The 26,474-nt window shown below is 45.4% G+C and overlaps 1 protein-coding gene across 3 annotated transcripts in view; it reads right to left on the bottom strand.

Annotated features, from left to right (window-relative positions):
* Positions 1 to 7,952: 7,952 nt before the first annotated feature.
* Positions 7,953 to 26,474, bottom strand: part of LCLAT1 (lysocardiolipin acyltransferase 1) — a 113,210-nt gene continuing 94,688 nt past the window's right edge. For all 3 annotated transcript variants that reach the window (XM_048298232.1, XM_048298234.1, XM_048298233.1), the window contains one exon: positions 7,953 to 12,093. In XM_048298232.1, the coding sequence (XP_048154189.1) occupies positions 11,585 to 12,093 (509 nt within the window). In that variant the 3' untranslated portion in view covers positions 7,953 to 11,584. The remainder of the gene's footprint in view (positions 12,094 to 26,474) is intronic.

Raw genomic sequence — 26,474 nt, 5'->3', positions numbered from 1 at the left:
CTTCTCCAGGGGTCTGTCCATCTCCAGGCATGGGGAACAGGATCCCAGCTTGTGGCTGACTGCAGAGCTCCACCTGGAGCACCACCACGGTGCCTGCACCTGCCTGCATTCCTCTGTCCTGTCCCTGAACTCTTCTCTCTGACCTCTTCCTGTGCTGCCCCCACGACACTGCTGCTCCTCAGAGCTCAGCAGGATCCTCCTCTCAAGCCTTGGTTTATACCAGCTGGAGCAGTCGGGAAGCTCCACTGCTCCTCTGGGTAACCTCCGCCCTGACTTCCACGGGGGAGAGCTGTTCTTCAGAAACACACAAAAATACCAACGAGAAAGCCCTTTCTGACCAAGCTTTTCCAAACCATAACAAAGCATGGAAGCTCCAGGTGGATCAGAGGGAGTCCCTGGGAGTGCAGCATTTGAATCTGTACCATTGCTCTGCAAACCTCACCGAGAGGGACATCAGCCCTGGCTGTGATGGGTCACTAACTTAGCAGCTCTGGGCAATTTACCCCTCTGTAGTTTTAGTGTCTGCCAAGTTGTAGGCAGAGCTCAGAGCTTGTGTGAATCATGTGAAGCCAAGGACCAAAACGTTACTGGGGATGTGGCAGGAACACACAGCCATCGGGGCCATGGCCAGTCTCGGGACAGGCTGAGTGTCCAGGCTCTGCTCTCTGCCCTGGGCAGACAGGTCCACCAACCCATCTGCAGGAAGGCAGAATCTGGTCCAGGGCACAGCATTCAGGATCTTAAAAAGGTAAATGCCAGTGTGGACACTGCACAAACACAGCATGGGGTAAGGGCCTCTGTTTGCCTACGCTGCCCTGAGTAAACCAGGGCATTGAGCTGAGCTCCCCAGCACCACAGGCAAACAAATTCCCCTATAATAGCAGAAACCAAGAAAACAAAGATTATCTGTTATTTCCTCCCACCTGCTCCAGTTCCCTAAAAAAACCCTCGTTAACCATGTCTATCCAAGCAAAGTGGCAGAAACACCCCTCCAGCTGCTGGCTCACCTCAGTGTCTCCAGTCTGACCAGGGTGGCTGTGGGCCACTGCTGATGCGCTGCAGCTTCCCCACTGTGATGACAGCTGGGGGACTGTGGGGTGGCACAGCTGCTCCTGAAGGCTGGGCACCGAGCGTGGCGGAGAGGAGCCTGCCCTGAGTTTCCCTGGTGCTGAGGAGCAGCCACCAGCACCGACAGCAGGGCTCAGCACAGGGAGCACAAACCAGCCTCCATGTCTGGGACCAGCCAAGGACTACTCTGACCCTGAAGGAAATCAAGCATTTTTAGTGCTTCTATGCCCTGTAAAGGAGGATAAATTCCACAAGTGTTGAGATTTCATGCTCAGAGGGAAAATGGTGCAAAAAGGAGGTTGACTTTACAATACAGTGGTTATGGCATGGATTGGGGGTCTTCCTCCTCCTTTAGGCTCAACATCCAACACCACAGCCAAAGTTTGAAAGGAGTTTAGCACAGAGTGGATTTTGCCTTTTCTGAGGCAATGGCTATCAGAGCACAGCATCACCACGCCAGCCAGAGCTGGAAAGGCACATGGGAGCCTTCTGACCTTGGCTCCCTGAGCCACCCAATGATGTCCTTCTGCAGCCGAGTCATATTTTTAGGTCCTTCTCCCTGCTGATTCATTAGTGGAGCTAATGTTCTCCAAACTGCTGGGCTTCTGACCCTCGAGGTGTGTACGCCATGCACTCCTGATAAATATAGACCAATTACATAATAAGCAGCACCCGTCCTCCCTGCGGGCAGGCGGGGACTGGGAACTGAAATGCCTCTGCCAAGGGTGTGAATGGAAGCCTCACTCTTCATTTTCTTTCCATTGTCTTCTGTTTTCAATGACTTCCTGCTGCATCATCTTAACGAGTGACTCAGTGAGGGTCGATGGCCCTGGAAGTACTCCAGGTTCAGGGCGACCTCTCTGCTCTGCCCACCACTGCCGGTGTGCAGGGCAAGGGCCCCCTTGCTAATCCTCCCCTCTGCTCTGGGAGATATGGTAGAGTGAGAGGACCAGGATTTGGAGACACTGAGCTAAAAGGTGGGTTTGTTTCCTACTGGGATGTGTCAGAGCATTTGGCAGACAAGGGGTAACCAAAGGATTTTATACCGAGGGCTGCAATGGTCTGTCCCTGGAAAAGGCACCCGGCTTAGCTAACAGAGCAGCAAAAGCACCTCCCTGTGTGCTGTGTCAGTACAAAAGGCTTCAAAAGTCCATGTGCTTGGCAATTAAGATGTCTTGGTATCAAGGAGTGAGACATCAGTGGAGTCGGGCTGTGATCTTACAAGATGAATGTCTGATAACTTTAGGACTTAGATGTGACTGCAATGGTTGAGAGGCAAAATGCAGAGGAATCATTAAAAAGAGCATTCAAAGTACAATGTGAAGTACCTTACTAATAGACTTGACAAATGCATGCACAAGTGGGATGATTTCTTTTTGTGCCGTGGTTTTTTAACCCCTGGCCTCTGGTTCCTTGCGGCACTTGCAGCAAGACCCCCACGGAGAGGACCCAGGGAAAGCAGGTCTGCCCCAGAGCAGGAGGTTTCTTTCCCTGAGAATGCAAGCCTTGTATTATTCAGAGAGAGAAGGAGCTGTTCCCACCAGCTGCACCCAGGGCTGCCATGGTTTGGCGTTGCTGAGCCAGGCTGGCTGCGAGCAGCGTCATGATGGCAGAGGGCTGTCAAAGCTTGAGTGATATTTATGACAAGGACCACTCTACCTACATTTGCTGTTCCTGCTGTGCCAGCATCCAGCGTGTCCTGTAATAACTTTAATAGCTTTTATGGAATGGCTAGGAATGATGAAGCTAATTCAAGGTAAGGTATTTAACCTCCCTAGTTTTATTCCTGTTTTTATTTGACCTCTTCCAGCTTCTCTCACTGTTGGATTCAGGCTGGAGCAGGGCAGAAGACTCGTCCCAAAGCAGTGGGATCTGCTCTGACCTTCACTTAAGCAAATAGCTGTGCTTTTGCTCCTGGACTGTGCCTCTCCTGACATGCTGTGGCTGCCACTGGGCGCCACCTGCAGAGATGTCTCCAGTCCTGCTGAACCACCTGGGATGCAGGAAGTGTGTGACACATGCCACTGGACAGTGGCAGAGCCAACAGTAGAGCCCAAGGTCTTTGCCCCAAGGTTCACAGTCCCCCCATGGGACCACAGGTCTGGGGCCTATCCCAGCCTGCAGCAGAGGACACCAAGCCTCATCACTCCTTGCCTGCAGTGCCCTCCTCTACCTCCTGTCCTTAAATGATGCAGAAAGTCTGCTAAGGACTTTCCTGCTGGAAGGACTCAGCAGGAAGCAGCTAATGCAACCTCTCTTTTTCATCCACAGGACTGATGTCCAACGGGTAATAAAACCACAGGCTCCTTTCTCATTAGTCCCTAATTATGCTCTCTCTCACTCACAAAGCACTTTCTGTCATTAGCAGTGGAAAACTGAGAGCCTGCCTTTAACCTTCACATGTTGTGAAGAGGCAGACCTGAACACCTTGCTGCGATCTTGCATAAAACATCTCCTTGTGCTGCCTCTCAGGGGCCCCTGGAAAAGAATCTCCTTTTCCCGAGTGCAGGCAGAAAGCAAAACCTCTAAAGGAGCACAGCATCTTTAGTGAGAGGTTGGAGATATCCACTGGGTGTGACACTTGACCACTGAGTGACCACGGGATGAGGCTTGCCCTTGCCCTGCTGCAAGGACCCCATGATGGACCACAGAGGCCTGAGCCAGCTGCCCTGCCCCTGGTGGCTCATCCCAGTGCGGGAGTAGAGAAGGAGACCAGACTGTTCTGAGAGCTTCAACACCTTAATTTAAAGCCAGGCTGGGCATGAAGGCTGAGGCACCCCGTGTTCTGAGACCACAACATCCCTCACGTGGTGCAGGAGCAGGAACTGTGAGAGAGCAGAGATCACAGAACATCAGCCCTGCTCCCAGTCGCGTCAGACAAAGCCCCACCAAATCAGTAGGATGAAGCCTCTGGGGTGGGTGTGCTGGGGACATGGTAGGGACAGGCCCAGGCAGGCAGCTGGGTTACTGTAGCCGGAATATCTGTGCCAGCCCTCACTGCAGATATTATCCTGCTGCATCCTGCACTGTCCTGCCCATGATAGGGGGGATTTACTCCCAGTCGAGGCCTTGGGAGCCAGGAATAATCCCTGTCCCAGATGGACATGCAGCATCAAACCCACAGGTGAGCGTTAGAGCCTGATGCCAGACACAGCCCTGGCTTGCAGTAAGTGCTGCCTGTTCTGCCCCCACCCTTGGCCCACACCACTCACAGCACCTCTGATAAGACCACCAAGGCCCCCTGAGGGCTGTCGGTCAGCACGTCCTTTCCCAAGCAGCTGCACCTTTCCCAAGTGCTCCTCTCTGGCTTCCCAGCCACTGGCTGAAGCTCTGGGATCCTGTGGGATGATGCTCAGTGTCCCTTTGTGTTGGCCATGAGGATCTCACACTGTTTGTGCAGATGAAGCAGCTGGCAGACGGCCACACAGGAGCCCAGTGTGGGTGAGGAACTGGATCCAGTCCCTCTCCTTGTGTGTCTCTCCAGGGACAGACAAGTGCAAGGAGCCTGCAGTGTCAAGCAGCCCTCAACTCCTGCCTCGTGAACCTGGCCAGCACAGCCCGATCCATGTAGGACAGTGGCTCTGGGATCATTGTTCTCCTGCTTTAAGCAACTGAGGGTGTCCCAAAACCTTCTCCTCTCTCACTCCTTGGAGGGAGAGAGGAGAAGGAAGGCATAGAGCAATAGAGGAATCAGAGAAGTTTTGTTTGCTGCCAAAAGAGGTTGTTTAGAACATTGCCTTTAAATGCTGGTTCTGCTCCTGCAGGGATTGGTGTTAAGGCGTGTAAGAAGCAGCACAAGTTCAGATCCTGACCTGCCCATGTCCAGGACTGCACATGGTTGTCTGATCCACAGGTGCTGGAAGGTTTCCCTGCTGTGACCTTGAGACTGACCCACTGACTCTGATGATTTGTGCCTGTCACAAAGCACCAAGGAAAGCCCTGGGAAACTGGGGACCTTTGCTTAGGTAGCTATTTAAAGGGCACTTGAGTGAAGTGAGTTCAGAGCTGAGTTTCAGAGAGCTCTTTGAACAGCACTGGCAGGGAGTGCAAAGCTGTAGGAGGCAAATGTGGGGACCTACCAGCAGGCAGAATATCTTCACTTGAATAATTTCAGTGGATAACGGGAAGGGAAACCGTGCTGGTGGGGAGGGGGATGATGAGGCAGCTCCTTGCCGGGAAGGTGAGGGAGCACGTGGCTGCCAGGCAAAACATGGATTGTGTAAGGCAACCCTGTTACAAGTGATGTTGCAAGCTTCCCTGGAAAGGTGAGTAGCTTCCCAGCCTGCCAGTGGGAATCTTACTGACAGTGAGGGATTATTCTATCCTTAAAGAACCCAGGGTCTTGCACAACTGCCAGGAAAAGAAGCAAGAGGAGCCATTTGCATGTGTTTAAACCCAGGACATCAAGTGAGCAACTTGAGCACAGAGGAGACAGCACCCTGAGTAGCTACAGGGACACCCGGGCAATGCTAGCACTGGTGGGCAGCCTGTCAGGTAAGAACAGAGAGAGGCTCATCCTGGGGCAGTCCAACCATCCTGCTGGGAGCCACCCTATGGAGGATGTTCTTTCTCTGCTCACTTTCTCAAAAGTTGCCTAAGTAAAGAAGTGTTTTAGCACAGACCTTTTCCTCCAGCCTCTAAGACAGGATGACATGCTCCCAACAGCTGTACCCAGCACCAGGAGGAGCCAACACTTTCTCTAGCACCTCTATCCTGTTATCCCTTACATTTCCCTCCCCCTTCAGTGTTAATCTACATCCATTAATCTACATCCATTCCTCTGGCTCACTGGCCACCCAGCAGTTCAGAGAGCAGAGCGAGCCTTGAAGGCAGGGAAAGAAACAGTGCAGGGGGGCAGAGGGCAAGACCCAGCAGCGGTGTTATTGCCAGGTTACAGCTCCACAGAAAGCAGTGCCTCCTGCTCCTCCCACAGCATCTCCTTGTGCTCTCATACCCTGCAGCAGCTTATCCTCCTCTATGTGTCCTGGGGGTGCACAAGCAATGCTGAGGCCTGAGCCCCTTTAGCTCTTCTCTCTGGTAAGGCTGAAGGTGCTTCTCGGCTCCCTGCAGCTGTGAGTGAAGGGGTCCTCACCTCCTCCCTCAGACAAGCAAGATGGAGAGAGAAATCTAGGGAAGAGGCTGCTGACCACCAAAACCATTACACTTACCTGCACCTGCACCTCTGTGTCTCTCATGCAGCCCAGCACGAAGCATCTTAGATGCAGCAAACACTCTCCCATCTTCTACTGAGAGCAGCAATGCTCACCTGAGAAATGCACACAGTTTTGTTCAAACTCTTCCTGTCAGTCTCCTGCATGTCCCACCACCAGAGAAACAGTCCTCCCAGATGAAGACCTCCAGAAAAGGGGATGACAAACCATCTGGAGGCCCTACTGTAATAGAACAAAGACATCTACTTAAAAACTTAGGGCCTGATAGCCACTCCTGATAAAACTGCTTGCCCAGAGGCAGAGCAAGGACAGAGGCAAACTCTCTCCCCCTCACATGCCTCAGCCCAAGCCCTCTAGGGTGAAAGTCACCTTTAATGTTATACGCACAGGCCATACTCCCTGCTCCCAGGAGCAATTTCTGGTTGAGATTCTGTGTGATTCAAAGTTCTCAGGAAATAAGACCACCTTTTCTCCACAGTACTGAACTGCAAAGGAGGGGTTTGGGGCAGCTAGAGGGTGAAAGCTTTGGCCTCCATTACTAATGCTTTCTGCAAGGACAGGCAAAACAGAGAAATACATTTTTTAATTGCATATTTGTGAGGAAACCAAGAGGAAGGGACAGCCACATTTCCAGAGTGCCAAGCCATTCATTTTGACTTTGGGGAACTCATTTGAATGCTCTGAGAAACCACAGACATGGCCAATATCACCTCCAGCTGCGCTGTCTGCTACCAGGGTCTCAGTTTCTTCTTTCTGACACAGGATACCTGCTGGAGATGTGGGTCTTTCCCTAGGGCCATTATGGCAAGGCTATTCCCAACTGGGTAATGAGGAGCTGAGAAACAGCCCTTGTGCCTCTACATCAGAGTAGCACTCAAGCAATGGAGAGAGAAACCAAGGGGCCTGAGACCTGAAGTTACATTAAAAAAAGGTCCTCTAAGAACATGAACTTTGCCATAGATCATTTCTTGTGTCAGTAATTACATGGGAGGTAACAGAATATGGCTAAAATGGAGGACTTACCCACCTACCACTGCCTAAGGCTATTCTTTAACAATCCTGGTTAAGCAGCACAGCAAGGCTGAAGCTGAGCTGTGGTTCTTGGACACTCAAAGGTTTCTGTGCCCCTTTATGTAGATGCTGAAAAGGCTGGCAGAGAATTTTTCCTATATTTTACAGCTGCTTGTGAGAGTCTCCTTTCTCATGCAAGCTAGCTGTAAACAGTGTAGGGGGTTTTTGTAAACCAAGACTTTTATCTCACAGGTGCAAACTTGTTATGCAGAGTCTTGTTCTCCACACTGAAGAAAATATTTTGAAATAGCTGTCGTAGCATTCAGCCAATCACTCTGGGAGGTGTATGGTCAATACATGTCAATATGGTCAATATCCAATAATGTCATTTCTCTATTGTGAACCAAGTTATATAAATGAGGTGATAATTAATTAAATAACCCCATTTATCCTGGACTTCTGTGTCGCTCTTCGCACCGTCCCTGCAGACAACAGTGACACCTTTACATGAAGAAGCTGGAAGGGAGGGTAGAGCCAGATGCCCCTTTCCAGCCTCCCATGGAGAGATGGGGGATTCTTCTTCCCTCAACAGCCACAAACCATGAGTGGAGCATCGAAATGGACACCAGTCTGCCTGAGCCAGTCAGCCATATGACTGAAGACAAGTGCAGTAAAAAGAAAAGAGCAAAATTAAACACATGCAATGCTTCAGGTCTTTATTGTTGCTGTAGAGTAACTGGTACATGGTTAAAACATTCTAATAATATTATCAGTGAAATCTGAAAACTAAGGCTTTCTCCTGGTGTTTCCTTTCACACAGTGCACATATAAAATCAAGTTATAAAAACATGGATCATTTTTAAACAACACCGATTGATGCAATGCACAAAACTAGGAAATACATCTCCTATGATCAAGACAACACCTTACAGAGCAGCTTTGGGCCTTGCAGCTTTGAAGCCAAGATAAAAATGTCTTGGCCTGACATGCTGCTACCCAGATGAGCCTGATGACACACACAGATGGCAGGATTTCAACCTTCTGTTCTGAGCAGAGAGAAAGAAACCCCCTGATGCTGATGAGGAAACATTTGATTGAGCAAAGGGGAAGCAGCGTCCTTAAAACACAGCCTTGATCCCAAACAATATATACAAGACCCAGCAAGATCTGTAGGTCCTGCAGACAGAGCTCAGAGGTGCAGCTGCTGGGCTACGAGAGAAGGTGAACTGGGACAAACCAGCTACTGAGACGAGTCCCAGTGCCAATCCATGTCTCATGGAAGAGGGTGATGTGATTCCTGGAGTACTAGCACCTTTAGCCCAATAGCATTGAAAAAATTTCAAAGTGATTGACCCAGCACAGAATCACAGAATGATTTAGGTGAGAAAAGATCACTGAGTCCAACTGTAAACTCAGCACTGCCAAGTCCATCACTAAACCATGTCCCTAAATGCCATCTTGGTGATCTTTGAAAAGGGAGACAGGGTAGGAACAAAGTACTCTCCAAGAAATCTGTATATTAGAACCTTTTGAGTAAAAAGCTACATTTTCACCAAAGGAAAAAAAATAATTCTTCCCCCAGTTCCTTAATCACTTTTTATACAAAGAATCTTCTCTATCCACAAAGTTTTTAGTTTTTGTTCAACATTTTTCCCATCTTGCATTTCTAATTGACCTGGAAAACGATGCACATAATCTAAACATTTACATCAGACACAAACCCAACACCCCTTCCCTGTGAGAGGAGGATTCTTCACTCACCACTCACTCTGCATCACGGGCATTGCAAACGTGACATTACCAGCTGAGAAGCAGATTATTCTTTCTCTTTGATCCAAACATGTGAGAGAGGAAGACAAGTTACAGATTTTGCAGGATGTTTTTACCACATTACAGTAGGTCACATTTTTGGCTCCAGCTGGGAGAAAGCCCCTTGTAAGGGTCAACGATGGATTGCATTGACTTCATTTTCAGAGCTCAACTTTAACTACACACAGACATAAATCCTGTACTGTGCCATGACCAAGACTCACACTGGTGTTCCTGATACATTTGATGACACCACAAAGTTCTCTGAATGACTGAGAAAAGCATAGCTGGTATTTTATGTCACCAACACATGAACCTGTCCTCTGAAGTCATTCCTGAAGATTATGTTAAGGCTATTGGAGTAGGCTGCCTATGGTTACTCCTGGTATGAAAGCACAGCCGTGGCTCAGGGCAGACTGGAAGAAGCCTTTTAGGTCTCCTCTGCATTAACCACAAATGAGGCTTTTAGGTTTTCCCTTGCAGTGGGTTACCTGAATGTGCAGGGTATTAGCTGAAGAAAAACCAGGCTATGGAGGTTTAAGCTGCAACCATGCCTGTGATATCACAGAACTGCTTTAAAAAAAGACCTCAAGGCGCAGAAATGACCTCCTTCCCCTCATGACAATGCAACACCAGTTGTCAGGTACACAAATACAAACACGAAAAAATCATTAAGAAACATAACCCTAAATAGAAACCTAGTTTTATTATTTTTAAGAAAAAAGGGATTAAAAAAATTGGAGTAAAACAGATGGCTTCAAGTACTTTCCGCATAATAAACTATTAGTTTTTATAAGCATAGATTAAAAAAGACTTGTCACCTTGCAAGGGACAGCTGAATAGAGGCTGGTGATTCGTTCAAAAAATGGTCTTTGAAACAAACACATTAGACAACATGCTTAGTGTTGTAATTTAGAAGCAAACAGGTGTGTCCACCACGCCGACCCAACACTTGAGATATGCAGCACAGTACGAGATACATTTTGCACTCTGGTCTTGCATATTTCACAGCAATGCCAGTCAACAAACGGAGCCAGGCCATCTGGGTCCAGCTCAAACAAGCCCTCATGCAATAAAGAACAAACACTTAGTAAGTGAGGAAGGTTTTGCAGCAATACAATTGTCAAGTTGCCTAAAATTTTTGAGGTTGCAAAACAATCTAACCTGAAGACCTGAAGTGTCTCCGAAGTGCTGGCAATGTTTTTGTCTTTTTCTGTGTGAGCATGAATATTACTTTTATTATGTATGACAAGGGATACACTTGAAAGTGCCTTGTCTAAGACTTCAGGTTTTCTGAATGGCATGAAAATAAGGGAGAGTACCATAATGTGAGCCCCAGAAGAACCCCCCAAAAATTGCGAAGGAGGTTGAAAAAGTGTTGTCATCAGGCAAACAAAGCCAGTGTGCAAAGGGAAGATGCAGCTCTTCCCTGTGCTAAGTCTAAAACCCAAACCCATCTCTTGTACCACCAAGGAGAGAACTTTTGCATTTCAACAGGTCTGTCTGACATGCACTGAACAAGCAGTCTTCCTGCTTATGTACATGGACACGTGAAATGCCAAAGGAAGCAATGTGAAAACCAAAATTAATACAAAAAAAAAAGGTATCTTGCCTACTCTAAAAATGAAATAAAATGCTTTCAGCCAAAGAATGTCTACAAAGATACAAGGAAACCTTTTTGAAAAACATTTTCCAGTTACTCAGAGAGGAACAGCTATTTCTGCCTCTGTGAGAAAAAAATACCATTAAACCAATAAAAACCAGCTCCCCTATCCTGCAGCTCTGCATACTACAGTAGGAACAAGTCTCCCACAGCTAACAGGGAGACTAAAACAGAAAGAAACAGTGAGAGATAAAAACTTAGCTGCACAGGTCTATTAAATAATCAGCAAACACTTAAATGGAGACAGAGTGAGCACTGTACTGTTTTCTGTACTATGACACAAGACTGCAAGGCTTGAAAATCCTCCTGAGTGACCAAGCCAGAACAGTTGAATAGTTGGTAGGTTCAGTAGTGTTTGGAAAAGCTTATGCAAAAATATTACTTCAAAATAAGTTTGAGTATTTGAAATAGAAAAAAGAAACAGAACAACTTCTCCTTCAACTTTCACCTACCATCAAAACTTACCAGTTTTCCAAATCCGGTGCTTACTTCATGCCAATGTGACTACAAAGAAATCATACATCTGCCTCTCTTAGCCAACTGTTTGGGTTTCTACATGAAACTTCAGTGCATGTCACATTTATTAATGTCCTTATGATTGTTCAATAATCCAGCAATTTGTTTCCTAATGACAGCAGAATGCAGTTGCTAGCTGCTTGTGAGAGCAATGTCGAAATTACATTCAGAGATTAAAAACTACCATTTTCACGTGTAGCAATAACTAACATTTTTCTTTCTCTTCACAGAATCATGTGCAAATGCCTAACAATGGCGATAGTAAAAGACAATTCTCATGCAAAAATTGTTCCCTGTGCATCAAATTTTCAGGGCATCTCAAAACCACCCTTCCTCGACCCCAGAACTAATTGATTTTTACTTTCGTGTCGTGAAATTTCTGTTGCTTTTTAAAATACCGATGGCAAGCGAGTTCAATGAGTTCCAGCCCACCAAATATCTTTTGCTGCACAACGAAAAAGACGACCATGGCTGCAAAGTACCACTGTGCAAAGCTGTACAGGTACAGCAGCACGAGCATTCCCAGTGGGAACACCGTCCAGTACAGCAGCGAGGCACACTTCACCGCCAGGACCCTGAGCTCAGATTTACAGGGCGGGACAATGCTCTGCCCCGTGGCACTGAAGCGTTTTCCACCTTCGTAGAAGTGTCGCAGTCTCTCCTCTTTCTCTTCCCAGCGCTTCTGGCACCAAAGCTGCAGCTCCTCCTTAGAAGTGGGCACTGTCTCTATGGGGTATCTCTGGACGTGGAAGTGAATCTCCTTTGGGAAGTTTCCTTTCAAAAGGTGCTTCTCCGTCTGAGGAATGTTTTGGGGGTATGCCACAGTGATGTCATGGATGGCATCGAGATTGTCACCTAGAAGAAAGGTTTGGGGGAAAAAAGATGAATACAGATCATGCAACACTCAGAACACTAATCTGCTTCAAGACATGAGTGAAAACTGTCCGAATTATGGCAGAAATCCCAGAGATACATTAACTATGCAGACTGTGTTTCACCCGCTAGAATATCTGAAGGCTGAGAGGTTGAACTTTTCCCAATCACTGCACGTTCTGAATCTGAACAAAAAGCTTTGGGAACAAGATTATACACAGCACACACTAATGCAGAATTACAATAGTAAGAGAATTAAGTCAAATGTAAAGGAGAGAAGATGCACATCTGGTCTTGGAAAACAAGAGCTGCATGTGAGTCTGACGTTCAGCTGTTTGGGTGAAGGGAGCATAGCTAACCATTCAAACAGCAATTGCAGAGTAGAAATTCAAGGGGATATTGATGAAAAAACCCCTACTCTTCATTAGCATGCCTGATTGAGCCAACATTTTTGAAAGGATATCAGTATTGCCAAAGCAGGGCTTGCTAGAGCATCCCTTGTACTAAGTGTTTTTACATTTTGCACTTTCTAAATACCGTCTTTATCCCCCAGCCTCTGAACAGACATTCTTTTTAGATTTCATAAAGTAAATTCTGCTAGTGTAAAACTGATCTAAAAATAGGCATGTGGTGCACTGGACGTTGCATAACTGTTAAGTTCTGCCAGCAGTGATTTATGTTGCTGTTTTTATTTGGCTGGCTGGCTCAGGGCAAAATAGAATTGGAGACTAAAAGCCGTCTCCAGTTGCAGCAATTGAAGACCTTTGTTCTCACAGATGATGCCACCTCTTGCAAAGATGATCAAAACCTACTCTTTAGCCTCACTCTTCGTTTTCATTTCCTCCCCATCCCTGGCATTTTGGTTTTCCTTTACAGCCCTAAAAATGACAGGGCCAGAATAGAAAGTTACTTTAAAAGGCCATGTTCAAAATGATGTATCTAAAGTTCAACTCCAAATATCACAAGAAGGGGAAAAACCCTACTCAGCCTTTCAGAGTATTTTATGATTGTGCTGTTTTGAAACGATCTGTCGGACAGTTTTGTGGCAGGTTACTTGGGGTTTTAAAGAGATTTATATGGCTCCCTGGAGGTCTATCAGGGAAAAACTCAATATTCCATCTTTTGTCTAGCTCTGGGATCACCTCTGAACTGAGCAGAGAATCCCGGTGTTCTGCACAGGTACAATCTTTCAGATCTCCTTCCAAGAGATGCCAAAATTGGACATGCCTTAGATGCCCAGCCCTAGCAAAGGGAAATAATGGTCAGCCTGTTGCACCTTAGCACAAAACGTTTTAGTTTTGAGAACAGCTTGCACTTTTCCTCCCCTATTCCAAATGCTTCTACCATCAGAATTACAGCCATCCTACAGGACAGACATCCACCCCTTAGTTCCTGGCCCAACCAGGGGAAGGGCTGCTACATAAAAAACCTCCAAGAGATTTCCGTCTCTTACAATCTCCTTCCGCCCAATCCTCCATAGCTTCCCAGCTCTAGTGGAACATAAAACCTACACACTTTACCCCAAGAGGGAGGCCAGAAAGGTCCAGTCTTCCTGATATCCTTGCATCAAAAAAGCCTTTTATAAGAAGAGTTTTTGGCTAGATGAGTTTCTTGTACATCTTGCAGTCATTCATGTCTGGGCAGCTGAACTATCAGTCTGCCAACTACATGAACTACTTGAAAAATCAAGGCTTGACATTTAAGGGCCACTGGCATACAGATCACAGATAATAAATCATCAGATATGCTTAAGACACAGATTTTCTGACTCTGTGCAAGCAGCACTAGCAGGACTCCCTGCACTCACACAGCTGGTCTGATCTCTTTGGTATGCAGGTGTATTTCTCTCCATGAATTCCTGATCAGAAATAGGAAAGCCTCTACTCCTTGCCTATGGATCCATAGCATCCCCAGACAAGATACCTTCCAGTGGGGCTTCCCACCAGACTCTAGAAGGTCTAGACTACAATATGGCTTCTTAGTCAGCCAGAACAAAGTTCAGAGCTGCACACAGGAGGGTGAACGTTACTTTTTCCACATGTGGGGAAATTGAGGCAAAGGAGGTTTACCTGGCCTGCTCTGTGTGTCCAGCTGGAACCAGTATCTCCTAATTCCAGCTGCAAGGTTCATCTATGAAAGTGTATTTTACACAAGAAGAAAAGAAACATCAAAGGCAAATTTAGCATATCTGAAAGAGCAGAAATATCAGAAAGAGAAAAGACCAGAATACTGGGTTTCGTATGCAACAGACCCCTTGCTTGGGTCATACATATTTAAGAACTCCACACAAATGGCAGCCTGAAGCTTTAATTCCCTGGCAAGGCAAGTTACAAGACAATCTGCTAAGAAGAAGAAAAGTCACCACAGCAGATGAAGGTAGACCATTCATGAGAAGGGACAAAATTCCCTTAGGCTAGGTTTAATGAGGCAGCTCTGAACCTGCATCCTTGGAGCATCTTTACCATCTCTTCCCCTGTGAAGTTAGGCTGTTGTCTCTGCAATCTGGAGATACCTAACAGCACGTGTTTCAGGTCAATAGCAAAGTGCCAGTCAACCAGAAAATCAAGTGATCCTAAGTGAAGACACAGGGCAGTCACTGACTTAAAGATGTTTTTTCCACCTGAATTTAAAGACCTGCTTCAAAAACCTGTTTCTGCTCATTTTAAGAAAAAATTTCCCTAAGGGAAACTGCATCATCCTACTTCTCTAGTAGGTCAAAAAAGAAATAAGCAAACTCAGATACTTAAATATCTGTTCATAGCTCAGAGAAGCTGTTGGAGGACAAAACACTTCTTGCAATATTTTTAGTGACATCTGAGGATCATCTTTGTCCTGTGTGTATCCATGACCCCTTGAGGAAGGAATGAAGGACAAAGGAAATCAAATAATGTTCAGAGATTTGCATCTGAAATCTAATTAAACTAAGAAACTGCCATTTAGGCTAAAATGTCAGGCAGGTAGCCCAGCTCCTCAGGACAAACAGAAACACCAATTTCAGTAGCTTTACAGTCTCAAGACTCTCTTCCTGCAGTAGAACTATGTATCCTTCATACCCATGAATAATATTTTGTCCTATGCTTTATTAAAACACCTCAGAAAAGGAAAGCTTACTGCAGTGCTCAGGAGTGAATATAAAGTCTGTTTCAAATTATTGTTAAGTGGCTGTAAACTGCACAACATGCAGACGATGATTAATCCATGTGGCAGTCTCCATTTTGGGATGACAAAATGCCTCAAAAGCACTATTCTTTAACGTACTGAACTTTCTGTGCCCTAATCAAAGTTATTTATATTTCAGCTCCGTTGATACACGACGTTACTTCAGGCGATTACAATGCACAGCTGGTTGCTTTGGGCACTGTGCTCAGAGGTGGCACAGGGAGAACTTGACCAGGCTCAGGACGAAAATACCAGCATCAGAGAAAGACATGTTTTTTAAAGAAACACCTCCAAGGAAAAATGAGGACGTTTTCCTTCACTACACCAGTTGTTCCATCAGAATTTTTACCCTGCAGTATCTGGTAGCCCAGTACAGCTCAGTTTCTGAAGCCCCCTGCCCCAGCAAACCCGAGCACACAATCCCAATATGCTCACACACAACACAAGTGTACTATACACGGGCACAGCCAGCCAGCCACGGGCCAACATGGACAGAAAACAGCTCTCAAGCAAACAAAATGGCCCCATGGTGTTCCCCTCTCTGGCTCATTAGGATAAAGACCTGTCAGAGGGAATTAGACACAGGCTGTGGATGCCTCTATTACTGCCTGTAGCCAGTCTATGCTGCAGCTGGCCCGGATCCTTGGTTCTCCCAGGTGCTGGTACACCTGGACACACGAGCCCCCAGGGCCACAGTCCTTCTGCAGTGGTGGTCCAGACTCCTTGCACGCACTGCTGACCTCTCCAGTAACTGGCTTTGCACACTGAGGGCCATCCAGTAGCTGGTCTTTGGATCCTCTCTTTTTCAGCTGCCTGTTCCTTCCCTAAACATCCCATCATAAGCCTTGTCCAAACCCCAAATGCTCCTCTTTGGCATCCTGTAGTGACTCCCAGAGCCCTGCCCCAGTCCATAAGGTGATGGACAAGGCCCTCTCGCTGTGACAGGTGTCACTCCTGGCCCATGGGCTGATGGCCCCCCTGTGACAGCCCTTGGAGGAGCTGGGCTAAGGGTTCTGTTCCTCCATCTGAGCTTTGGGGTTTTCCCTGCCTGCCCTTCTGCCTCTGTGCTCCCTTGTATGGGTCCAGACAAGCCTTTTATCTCATTACCTATTATAAACTTTACAACCAAGAGCCTCTTACTAGGTTCAAAATAAAGATGTTACAGGTAAACTGAAAATTACTTTTAATTGTGTGTTCAATAATACCATGACAACACAGTATTTTAATTCTAGGGGAAAAAACCCAGCCTGAATATAAAAGGCAGGATTAAATTATTTTCAGCTTCCTTCAAACACATTCACAAAGAGAATATTGCAGTGCAGCTACAATTGCAGACAACTGCCAGAGGCGAAGCTCAGCCCTACAGCACGGTCCCAAATAAGTGGAATAAGCCCCTGGTCCTGGATGGATGGGCCCTTTTCCTGTGCTAAAGCATTGCTTGGGAGCTCAAGCACAGCCTGTTTCTCAGTTCTGACTCACACCAACTACAAGGACACTTGCTCCTACCCAGCAATGCTGAGCAAGCTCACTGCGAGACAAAGAGATCTGTACAAACAGGGACTCGAGGGCCAAAATGATTCAGAACAGGAGCTCTGAAAGCCAAAATGACCACCAGTGAGCTAAAAAAGATGATGGCCCCAAGGCAAATCCATGCAATGAACTGCTCAGACTCTCAGCAGCCTCAAAGGTGAATTTGAGTCTCCTTAGCATTAACAGGGGTGGCTGTTACCCATTTCTATCCCTAGAAAGGATCTCAGCAACCCTAATTTGTCCTACTTTAGTTATCATTGACATTCCTTTAAACCTTACAAGGATTATACCATCTCTTCCCCTGCTCTGATCCAGCAGAGAGGATACTATTCTTAACCAGGGTACATCACAGCAGCAGCTGATGAGCTGCTGAGCCACCAGGGGAGAGGCACACGGAGATGCTCTCACAACAGAATATTCATTCTTCAATTAAGCTGCTCTGTTGAAAGTGGGACCTCTATGCGAGGCCCTTATCCATTCATTCCATCTCCCAGCTCAATGTAACTGCTTTCTGCTGCAAAGTCCCTTCACTGCACAGCTCCAGATATTTCATACACTTCTAGGCTTCCATAAAACACTGGCAGTCACTCGCCCACCTATGCCTTAATATCCTCCACCCTATACATATTTCCTTAGGAAACTCGACAGGAGGAGGCTTGGCACTTCTATAAATAAACTGATCAGCAAGGTCATCAAAGAAAAGATAGAAACAAGTAGAAGAAAACTTGTCAGGTTATCCAATATGTGAGTATTGTATGTCAGCCTTAGATACACTTTTAGACATTAAAACAAAAGCCATCTAAAACTGCTTACTGGGAAATATTACTGTCTTGGCTCACGAGATTTAAGTGATTTTTCTCTGAGAACACAGTATCAGGAGGGAGCAGCTTCAAGGATTTACAGCCCCTCCTGGGAAGTATCATGCTTGTGAGGATTTAAAACTTCAGGCAGCCCTCCTTAAAGCAGTGGTGTCAGCTGGGGTTAATCTAAATCACTTTCAACTCAGTAGTTATTGGAAATCTTTTTTAGGTAAGTGTAGCAATCAAATAAGCAAACAAAAAAAGACAGAATGATAATGCTGGCTTTGATTAACAGAGAAGAGTGATCCTGCATACCAATTCTTTCTATACCTATCTGATTTTCCACTGGCATTGTGATACAAGGAGAGAGGGAGACCTTCCACCTGCTGACACGAAGGAGTTAAGGACACTGCACCTCTAGTCCCTGAGGGTGGGAGCCAGGGGAAAGGACAGCCCTGTCTGCTTTCTGCTCCCCAATAGGAAGGAAACGTGCTCTGGGTGCTGCATACAGGAGTAGAGGACTACTGGGATCCCACCCCAGGAACCTCCAGCCCAGATAGTACAAAGATCAAGAGATCCAAGGATATGCTCACAGCTATCAGCAACCATTACATGTGCTTAATTCTTCCCCTAAATACATTTAAATCACATCGTTTTGCAGCCTGATGCTACATCTCATTAATGTGTAAACAATACCACTAACTGAAGTTGCTGAGAGAGTGGTGGTGGGGAGGGAGATCAGCTTTGACTTTGAAATCTCTGTAAATACCTCATTTAATTACTTTAAGACCAGACAGAACGTTATCATCATCTAATCTGATCTCCCGAATGACATAGGAGCTTATGCGGAATGCTTTTGGTTTTGCCATGGGATGTGGTGAGACAGACATCCGCACTGCCCTAAAGCTTTTACCATGAGATAAGCAATTCCCCATACTAATCAGGGGGGCGTGTATGTGTCTGTGTACATTATTTTTGTACTTCTACTTCCTGACCACGTAACTTGGCTAAATTTAGAGAGCTGTCTGCTCACAGAGGTAAGTGGTGGTATGATCTGTCAACTTCGTAAGTTGCTCCTGAACAAACTCAACCTACTCAGTTTCTGAAATCTCAATATGAAACGTGGCTTTAAAAGCTCAAATCCCTTCAACAGCTTTTTGAATATCTTCTAATATTTCAATATACTTTTCAAAGCCTGGGTGCTGGAAACAGTAGAATTTTCAAAAAATGGCCTCATTAAGTCCATACACAGGCATCTAGTACTAACATTCCTACTTGCTTCTTGTTTTTCCAGTCTTACCTGTGATAGAGCCTGAGATTCCCTCACCCCAGGCTGGTGTCTGCTAATTGGCTCCACCAGCTGCATCCTGGGCTGCATCGAAAGCAGCGTGGCCAGCAGGTCTAGGGAGGGGATTCTCTCCCTCTGCTCTGCTCTAGTGAGACCCCACCTGGAGTGCTGCATCCAGCTCTGGGGTCCCTGGCATAAGAAGGACACGGACCTGTTGGACTAAGGCCAGAGGAGGCCATGCAGATGCTCAGAGTGCTGGAGCATCTCTGCTACAGATAGGCTGAAAGAGCTAGAGTTGTTCAGCCTGGAGAAGAGCCCCATGGAGACCTCAGAACACCTTCCAGTACCTGAAGGGGGCTACAAGAGAGCTGGAGAGGGACTTTTTATAAAGCATGTAGTGACAAGACAATCAGGAATGGCTTTAAAGTGAAGGAGGGTAGGGTTAGATCAGATAGTAAGAAGAAATTCCTCACTGTGAGAGTGGTGAGGCACTGGCACAGGTTGCCCAAAGAAATTGTGGATGCCCCATCACTTGAGGTGTTCAAGGCCAGGTTGCATAGGGCTTGGAGGAACCTGATCTAGTGGAAGGTGTTCCTGCCCATGGCAGAGGGCTTGAAACAAGATGATCTTTAATGTCCCTTCCAACCCAAGCCATTCTATGATTTTTGATTCATATTTATTGCTTGAACACGTCTCTCCCCTTGCCCTCTCCATCAGTCAATTAATAAGAGGGACCGCCAGTAAGCCTGCCAGCTCCCTTGCAGCTCTCCAAACTGAATCAGATGGTTTAATATGGAGTAGTCCAGTTATGTTATGAGAAGTCAGTACTGTGGGAAACCTAGGAGCAGACCAAGAAGTATCTTATCCTGATCTGCAAGTTAAGATGTATCAAGTGCTAAACTGATCCTTAGTTTGTGGATTAATCTGGATGAAAATACTGGGCATGGGAGTTGAAGCCAAACACAGAAGATTCAGCTCAGAATTATTGCAGGCATTGTTTACACATTGTGCTTTACAGGATAAATACAAGTATGGGTCGTGGTGGTGGATTTAATGCATTTCAGGACAGCTTACAACCCCCACCAAGGTTTCCCAGATAAAACTCAGCCTTGCCACCTCTCCAGACACAGGGCCTCTTGACCCTGCTGCTGTCAAAGTCACAGCCAGCTGGTTTGAAACATCTCACGTGGCTCCTGTCAACACAAACCCATTAATGACTTCAGGAACCGAGGCTGCTTGTTTAAAAAAGAAATCTCTGTGCAGATGAGGGAAGGATGTGCATGGGAAGGTGGGGATCCGGCCTTGGCAACAGGGAATGATCCAGTGGCTCCATCCACAAGACTGCCCAGGAGCTGCTGCTCCTCAGTCTTCCCTCCCTGACTCTGAAGGGTTATTTTACAAATTGCAAAGCAAAAGCTGGTCGAGCTATAAATAAAACACAAAAATATGTGGAGAGAAGGGAATGAAGGGATAAAGGGGTTGGAATAACAAGTTATTTCAGTCACTAGAGATGACCAGGCAAAACTGACTCACCACTCTTTACTCTATCATTCCCAAACTATATTTATCAAATCCAGATAACAAAAATGCCATGTTTATTCCTTTGCCTGCATATCTGCTCTCTCCCAGCCTCCCATACTACAAGTCTTCTCTACACACACATGTGGGATTTGGTTTTCAAAGGTATGTTACAAGTTAGGTAGAAGAAGACACGCTGTTTCTAGGCTTATAGGACACCATTAGTTTTTCAAACAGAAAAATGATGTTTCATGTAACAGAGAGACACTGACATTCTGGTATGCAACTTTCCAACTCCTCTGAGCTCGAACATGCATTTCCCGGCAAACTGCCAACCAGCTCAGACAAGAATCACAATTACGCTTGAAATGAAGATAATTTACTACACTTCAGTGAAATCTTTTCAAAAAACATCATGTGTACTCTACCTTGTCACGATAAGATGTCTTGCCAGGCAGGCAAATGTACCTAAATTAGGAAATGGCTGAGTTATTTTTATTTTTTAAAAAAATGCTAAACTACTCATCCAGGTATTTCTGGAAAGCTAAGTATCATTACAATTAAGTAAAAATAAGACACCAACTACCCTTAAAATAAATCATACACAAACATATAGAGCTTATTCTTATCTTTAACATAACAGACTATCCACCTAATTCTTCTGTTATTTGTTGGGCATTTCAAATCCCTGGGAGTCTGAGAAAGAAGTAATCCACCCCTGTACACTTATTTCTTTGCTGTCTGCTTGAATGAACAATCTCTCTCCAATGCAGATGAAATTAAGCATCAATCTCTACAACAGAAAACACATTCCTATTTGAGGTAATGCAGTTCTACCAGAATCCAGCTGTTGTATCTGCAATTTCCACTGCCATTTCTGACTGGCCTCACTGAGTTAACAGTAAAGCAAAACACTCTGGAGCAGTTTACATACACAACTGTCATACCAATGATGCTCAACATTGCAGGATGTTGCTGCTAGGTACACAATGGAGCTGGCTTAAACCCTGGAATTTTTGGAGAAGAAAGTGGTACATTTTTAACGATGCGAGCAGTAGCAGTAGGTATGAATTGCCCTGTTGTAGTACAACAGCATATGCAGGCTTTTGGGATCCCAATTAAAACACAAGCATTAAAGAGGTTATACTTCCCAGTCTCCCTGGTCTTCTTATTAGGTGCTATTTATTTCCCTCAATTCTTCCAAAACCCTTGCTCATACTCTTTTCAAATGCTTCTATCTCTTTTCTGTACTTCTAGGACTTGTCAGGATATAAGGTAGGAATTTTCTCATAATTTTTAAGCACTTGCACATTGCCTCAAATAAATATTTGCCAAAACTGCAGACTGAGCATGCAACTTATTTTGAGCCTTGTCTTTGGTAAAGTCACTACAAAACTAGTGTGAGTCACTGTGAGTAGAGGAAACTAATTCACCACAGATACTCAGAAGGAAGCAGTTGTGGCAGTTCTTGCTTGGTAATCAACAGCTCAAAGTGCACCCCACCTCCTCGGAAATGCCATGGATTCTTGCTGTCCATCAGCCCTCACTTCAGGCCAGTGGAAGGATGGTGCTATGAATAGCATAACACCATCCACTGCTGTATTGCAACAGTAGCAATTAGTAAATAAATGATGACTATTAGAGAAAAGACATTTTATTCTTGGCTTCTAGTGCATTACAACTATTCTTTTTCGTAATTCAGATATGAAGGTCAGCTTCCTTTCCTCACTTTACTCTGTTTCTCCCTTTTTTCAGTAGCTACTGATGAGTACCCTTCCCTTAATTCAGTGCACTTTGCTATCCGTCCTCACTACCCACAACCAACCGCTAGAGAGAACTCTTCAGCTGTGCACTGACCTAACACTGCCTCCAACCCTGCCCCTTCACACTGTCCCAGGCATCACTCAGGGGCCTTCAGCAGCCCCAGGAAGAGCAACCTGGAATCAGGAGACAGCTCTGATTCCATGAAATATGACGGATTGGCTAGATGATATACCCAGTACCATTACATTTGGGATACCTGACACTGAAAACGCATTTTGAGATACTTGATATTACAAATACGGCCCATCCCAAACCAAAACACTAGATGAAAACGTACCCTGCACCGAAAATAGAGTATGAACTGGATATTGAAAAAAACACCTGCTAGCTGCCACCTCAAATATTTGGATGGAGTGCTTCTGCAGATGTCCTGAGCCGATCTCTTGCACGCCTCACCAATTTGTGCTATTGCCATTCTTGGTCACAGTGGTTTGTTTTCATTTCTGTGTACAAAGCAGGAGGAATGCAGAACAGCACCAGCAGCCCCACAAGAAGGCATAATTTCAGCACACAGAAAACAGTGATGCTTACAAGCTCTCTCCAATGGATATAGACACTAAAGCCATATCACGCTTTAGTTTCACCTTGATTTTTAAACCCAGGACAAGGGTTTTGCTCTGAAAACATTTCATTCTCTGCTGTTAGAAGAACTTCTGTCAGGAGCATCTGTTTTATTATCTGAGTTTTCAGCTGAGGCATATTTACATAGAAATGAGCTCATCTATACATCTCCAGGAGAGAAAATGGTTTGGGGTAGAAAAGCACTCAAGTCTGAACTCAGCAGAAAAGCCCTAGTCATGAAAGTCAAGGAAACAGAGCCTCTAACATACTTTAATCTTCCCTTCTTTATTGTAACCCTCTAGATGTAACTTAGCCCTTTGAAATTCAACTCTAACACTGCTAATTCAATTCCCATGGTTTTTTTCCACTGCTGACTGACCACACAAACCATACAGCCCCCTGAAACACGAATGTACAGCACTGAGCAAAACAGGCGTTTAGACCCATGGCTGCCTGCACCAAGATATGAACTTATAGTTCCCAATCCCCTGGTGCTAAAACAGTTTCCACCAGACCACGATACACACAAGTGAACAAATCTTATTAAATTTAATCAGACCAGTACTTGGGGGAGCCATCTTAATCAGAAAGGGATTTAATGAAAAGCCGCAACGCCAATGAATACTCTTTAATTACGACTGACTAATATTTATCCACAAAGAGGAATTTGTTTCAGGATTAGTCTGAGACCTGGAAGAAGCCAACGACATCAATTTAATAATGGAATGCCTAATTAAAGTATAATGGAAACCTAATTGTGATATACTGCTTTGTAGCGCACATGATTTATTTAGAACAATTGCTTTTCACTGGGCTCATTAGGGAAAGTTAAACAAAACACAATAGTTAAAAAGAAGAGGGAAAAACAGACGCACTGGAACTTCCAAGATGATTATAATCAACTGATGAAAGACAGTGACATATTTGTCAGATAAAATACCGCCATCCCTCTGCAGGCTGTGATTAAACTTTCTAAAAAGGATAATGATTATACAGTTTCTTTCCTTCCTAATGACACAGGATGAGACCCAAACCCTACTGCAGCTACGTGGTGGAGCTCCTCTGATGGAAATGAGACATGAAGCTGAAGGGTCTGACGGCCTTTGGATCCTCCTCATGGGTAGAAGCCTCACACGCACACGTGCACCCTCCCAGCTGCGACGGAAGGAGTGAGGATAACCAGTGCAGACCCCTCCAGTCCTTCCCACCTGCAGAACCTGACTGCAGGACTGACTGTTCCTGATCAGGATGCACTTCTAAGAAGGGATGGCCCTACAGGTACCCATGGCACATAACTGAATGTCTCCTATTTTTTTTCCCCTAAATAAAAAATAAAAAGCTGCCCAATCCATTCTTATTGAAAAACCAAACATCTTCCTGATGGCATCCTGGTGGCACTGGCATGGTGGTCCCCACAGGATACTGGGCTAGTTGTTACCCTCCCTTCACTCAAGCCAAGTTAAGGACATGCACTGTTTATCCTGCATCACATTTCTAGAGTGTCAGAGCAAACAGTGTTTCTTCCCTTCACTAGCAAAATGGTAGGAAAACTGAAGGAGGTGCTCCTCTGTCCTGCAGTGCCCTGCAGAAAATAGACATGGGGAGGTCCAGGAACAGATGAGCTTCCTCCGACAGTGACTGCTGGAAGCACAGAACAATTCCCTGAGCTCCAGCTCGGTTATGTTTAACTGGTGATGTGAGAATGGCTGTACCAATGGAAGCTGTCATGACAACAATGCCACAGAAAAGAGAAAGGGATGCTCCATACCACGGGATGTATGAAAACACAGTACCATGGCCTTATAGATGCATGAGGGAGTGCAGCCATTTTAAATGCACAGCACCACAAAGATCTGTCTCCAGTGATAAAAAGATTTGCTAATGTTTTTCCCCAACTACTGCTATGAGTGCCTGGACAGTCATTCCTGTGCCCAGACAGAAGTTGAATTTTGGGCACCCATCTTGTACTTCCACGTGTGTGATGCTCTCAGACAGCAGAGAAGTAAAAATCAAATTCCTTTTGCAAGGACAGCAAAAGAGTCAGATACAGGACAGTGGTTCATCTCCCGATCTGGTCTTAATGTTGCAAGAACAAAGCTGAGAGAGACCATTTACCCCAGTACGCAATGGCCCAACACTGAGGCAATGTGTTGCTCAAGGCTTAGGGTCATCCTCTATGCTTTGTACCCTCATATTAAAGATGTGTACAGCAGGGGTGTGCTGGTTTTTATACTGATCAGAAGGCAAACCCATGCTGGCAGCTGAAGTCACAGATGAGAAATGTTGTAAATCCTTCTTGTACAGGCATCTTTGAACAGAAGTTTAAAATCGATTTCCTGAAAACATCTGCTATAAACTTCCATTTCTGAACTCCAGTGGAACGTTTAACTCCACCAGCACTGCATGCTAGAAAGCTCTGAAAGCACTCATCACTAATGTTTTTAACATTGTTTTTTAACACAAATATGAGTATGTACATAACTAAACCACAATGAATAGGATCAACTTAGGCAGTTGAATTTATTTCATAGGAATTACAGAAACAAATGGCCTGAAATTTAAAAAGCCCATTGTTGTCAGTACACAATTGTTTTCCTTCAATATTTTAACTCAAGGAAAAATGTAGCCTCCTAAATTTCACACAGTGCATGGAGAGGACAATGCTTAATTAAGGGGAGAAACTATGTGTCACAACAGAAAATCCTTCTGAGCTATGTTTTCCACAAATATACTTTGCTATCCCTAACACATTTGAGTTCAGAAACATCTTCCCTCAAAACTACCTGAACAATCAATCTATCTGCATGTTGATCCCCTAAGGCTTACCACTGACAGCACAAAAGGCATCACGAAAATCCTCACTCCACAGCTTCCTCCACTGGGAGATCCCAAGGTGGACAGGAACAGCAAACAGATGAGAAACACATTGGGAGGACATCCCAGAAAATTCCATGTTCCTCAGCAGAACATTGCTATTTTCCCTCAAGTGCTCCTGAACATAACCCTGTGTACTACAAACAACATTTAGCCTTGCTAAATTCTGCCTCAGTGCCCACGGACAAGCTACACACCATCTGCACAGCCTTTAGGGAAAGACTGCTATTCCCACTCCTATTTGGACTATGGACACAAACAGCTGTGGAGGGCTTCAGGCAGGAGGGAAAGGAGAAGAGCCCTCCTGAACACCACTAAACACACCAACACCTCTGCTCTGGAGGAATGAGAGCCAAGGAAGAGACCCAGCCCAGGGCTGATGTAAAACTCTCTACTGCCTGCAGGAGGCCTTTGCCATGGTACAGCACGATGTCTTCACCAGCCAGGTGCAAATGGATGTCTCTCATGTTCCATCCCAGTGGGAAGGGAAAAGGCTGTCCTTACAAATGGGAACAAAGAAGTTGCCATTGGGTCACACAGCAGGTCAGCAAAGGTGGTGAGAGAGTGAAAGTTTATCTGAAGAGCATAATCTCTTTTCTGAGGAAGAGTTAGGCTTTTCAAGAGCTGCTGAATGATGAACTGTCTGTTAGTCTTCCAAAAATAAACAGTGGGGTGGGTGATGAAAAATCCAGTGTAGCGTGGCTGGGCAAAGATAGTTTAGCTCCATGAGGTAATTCTGGTTGAAACCTTTCTCTCTGTGGGCAAACACAAGCCATGGAGAACTTCAGTAGCTTTGATATACTTTTTGA

The sequence above is a fragment of the Corvus hawaiiensis genome, chromosome 3 (genome assembly GCF_020740725.1).
Source record: "Corvus hawaiiensis isolate bCorHaw1 chromosome 3, bCorHaw1.pri.cur, whole genome shotgun sequence".
NCBI classification, from domain to species: Eukaryota; Metazoa; Chordata; class Aves; order Passeriformes; family Corvidae; genus Corvus; species Corvus hawaiiensis.
Note: the sequence above shows the minus strand (reverse complement) of the source record. Positions and strands in the feature narration are given on the sequence as shown.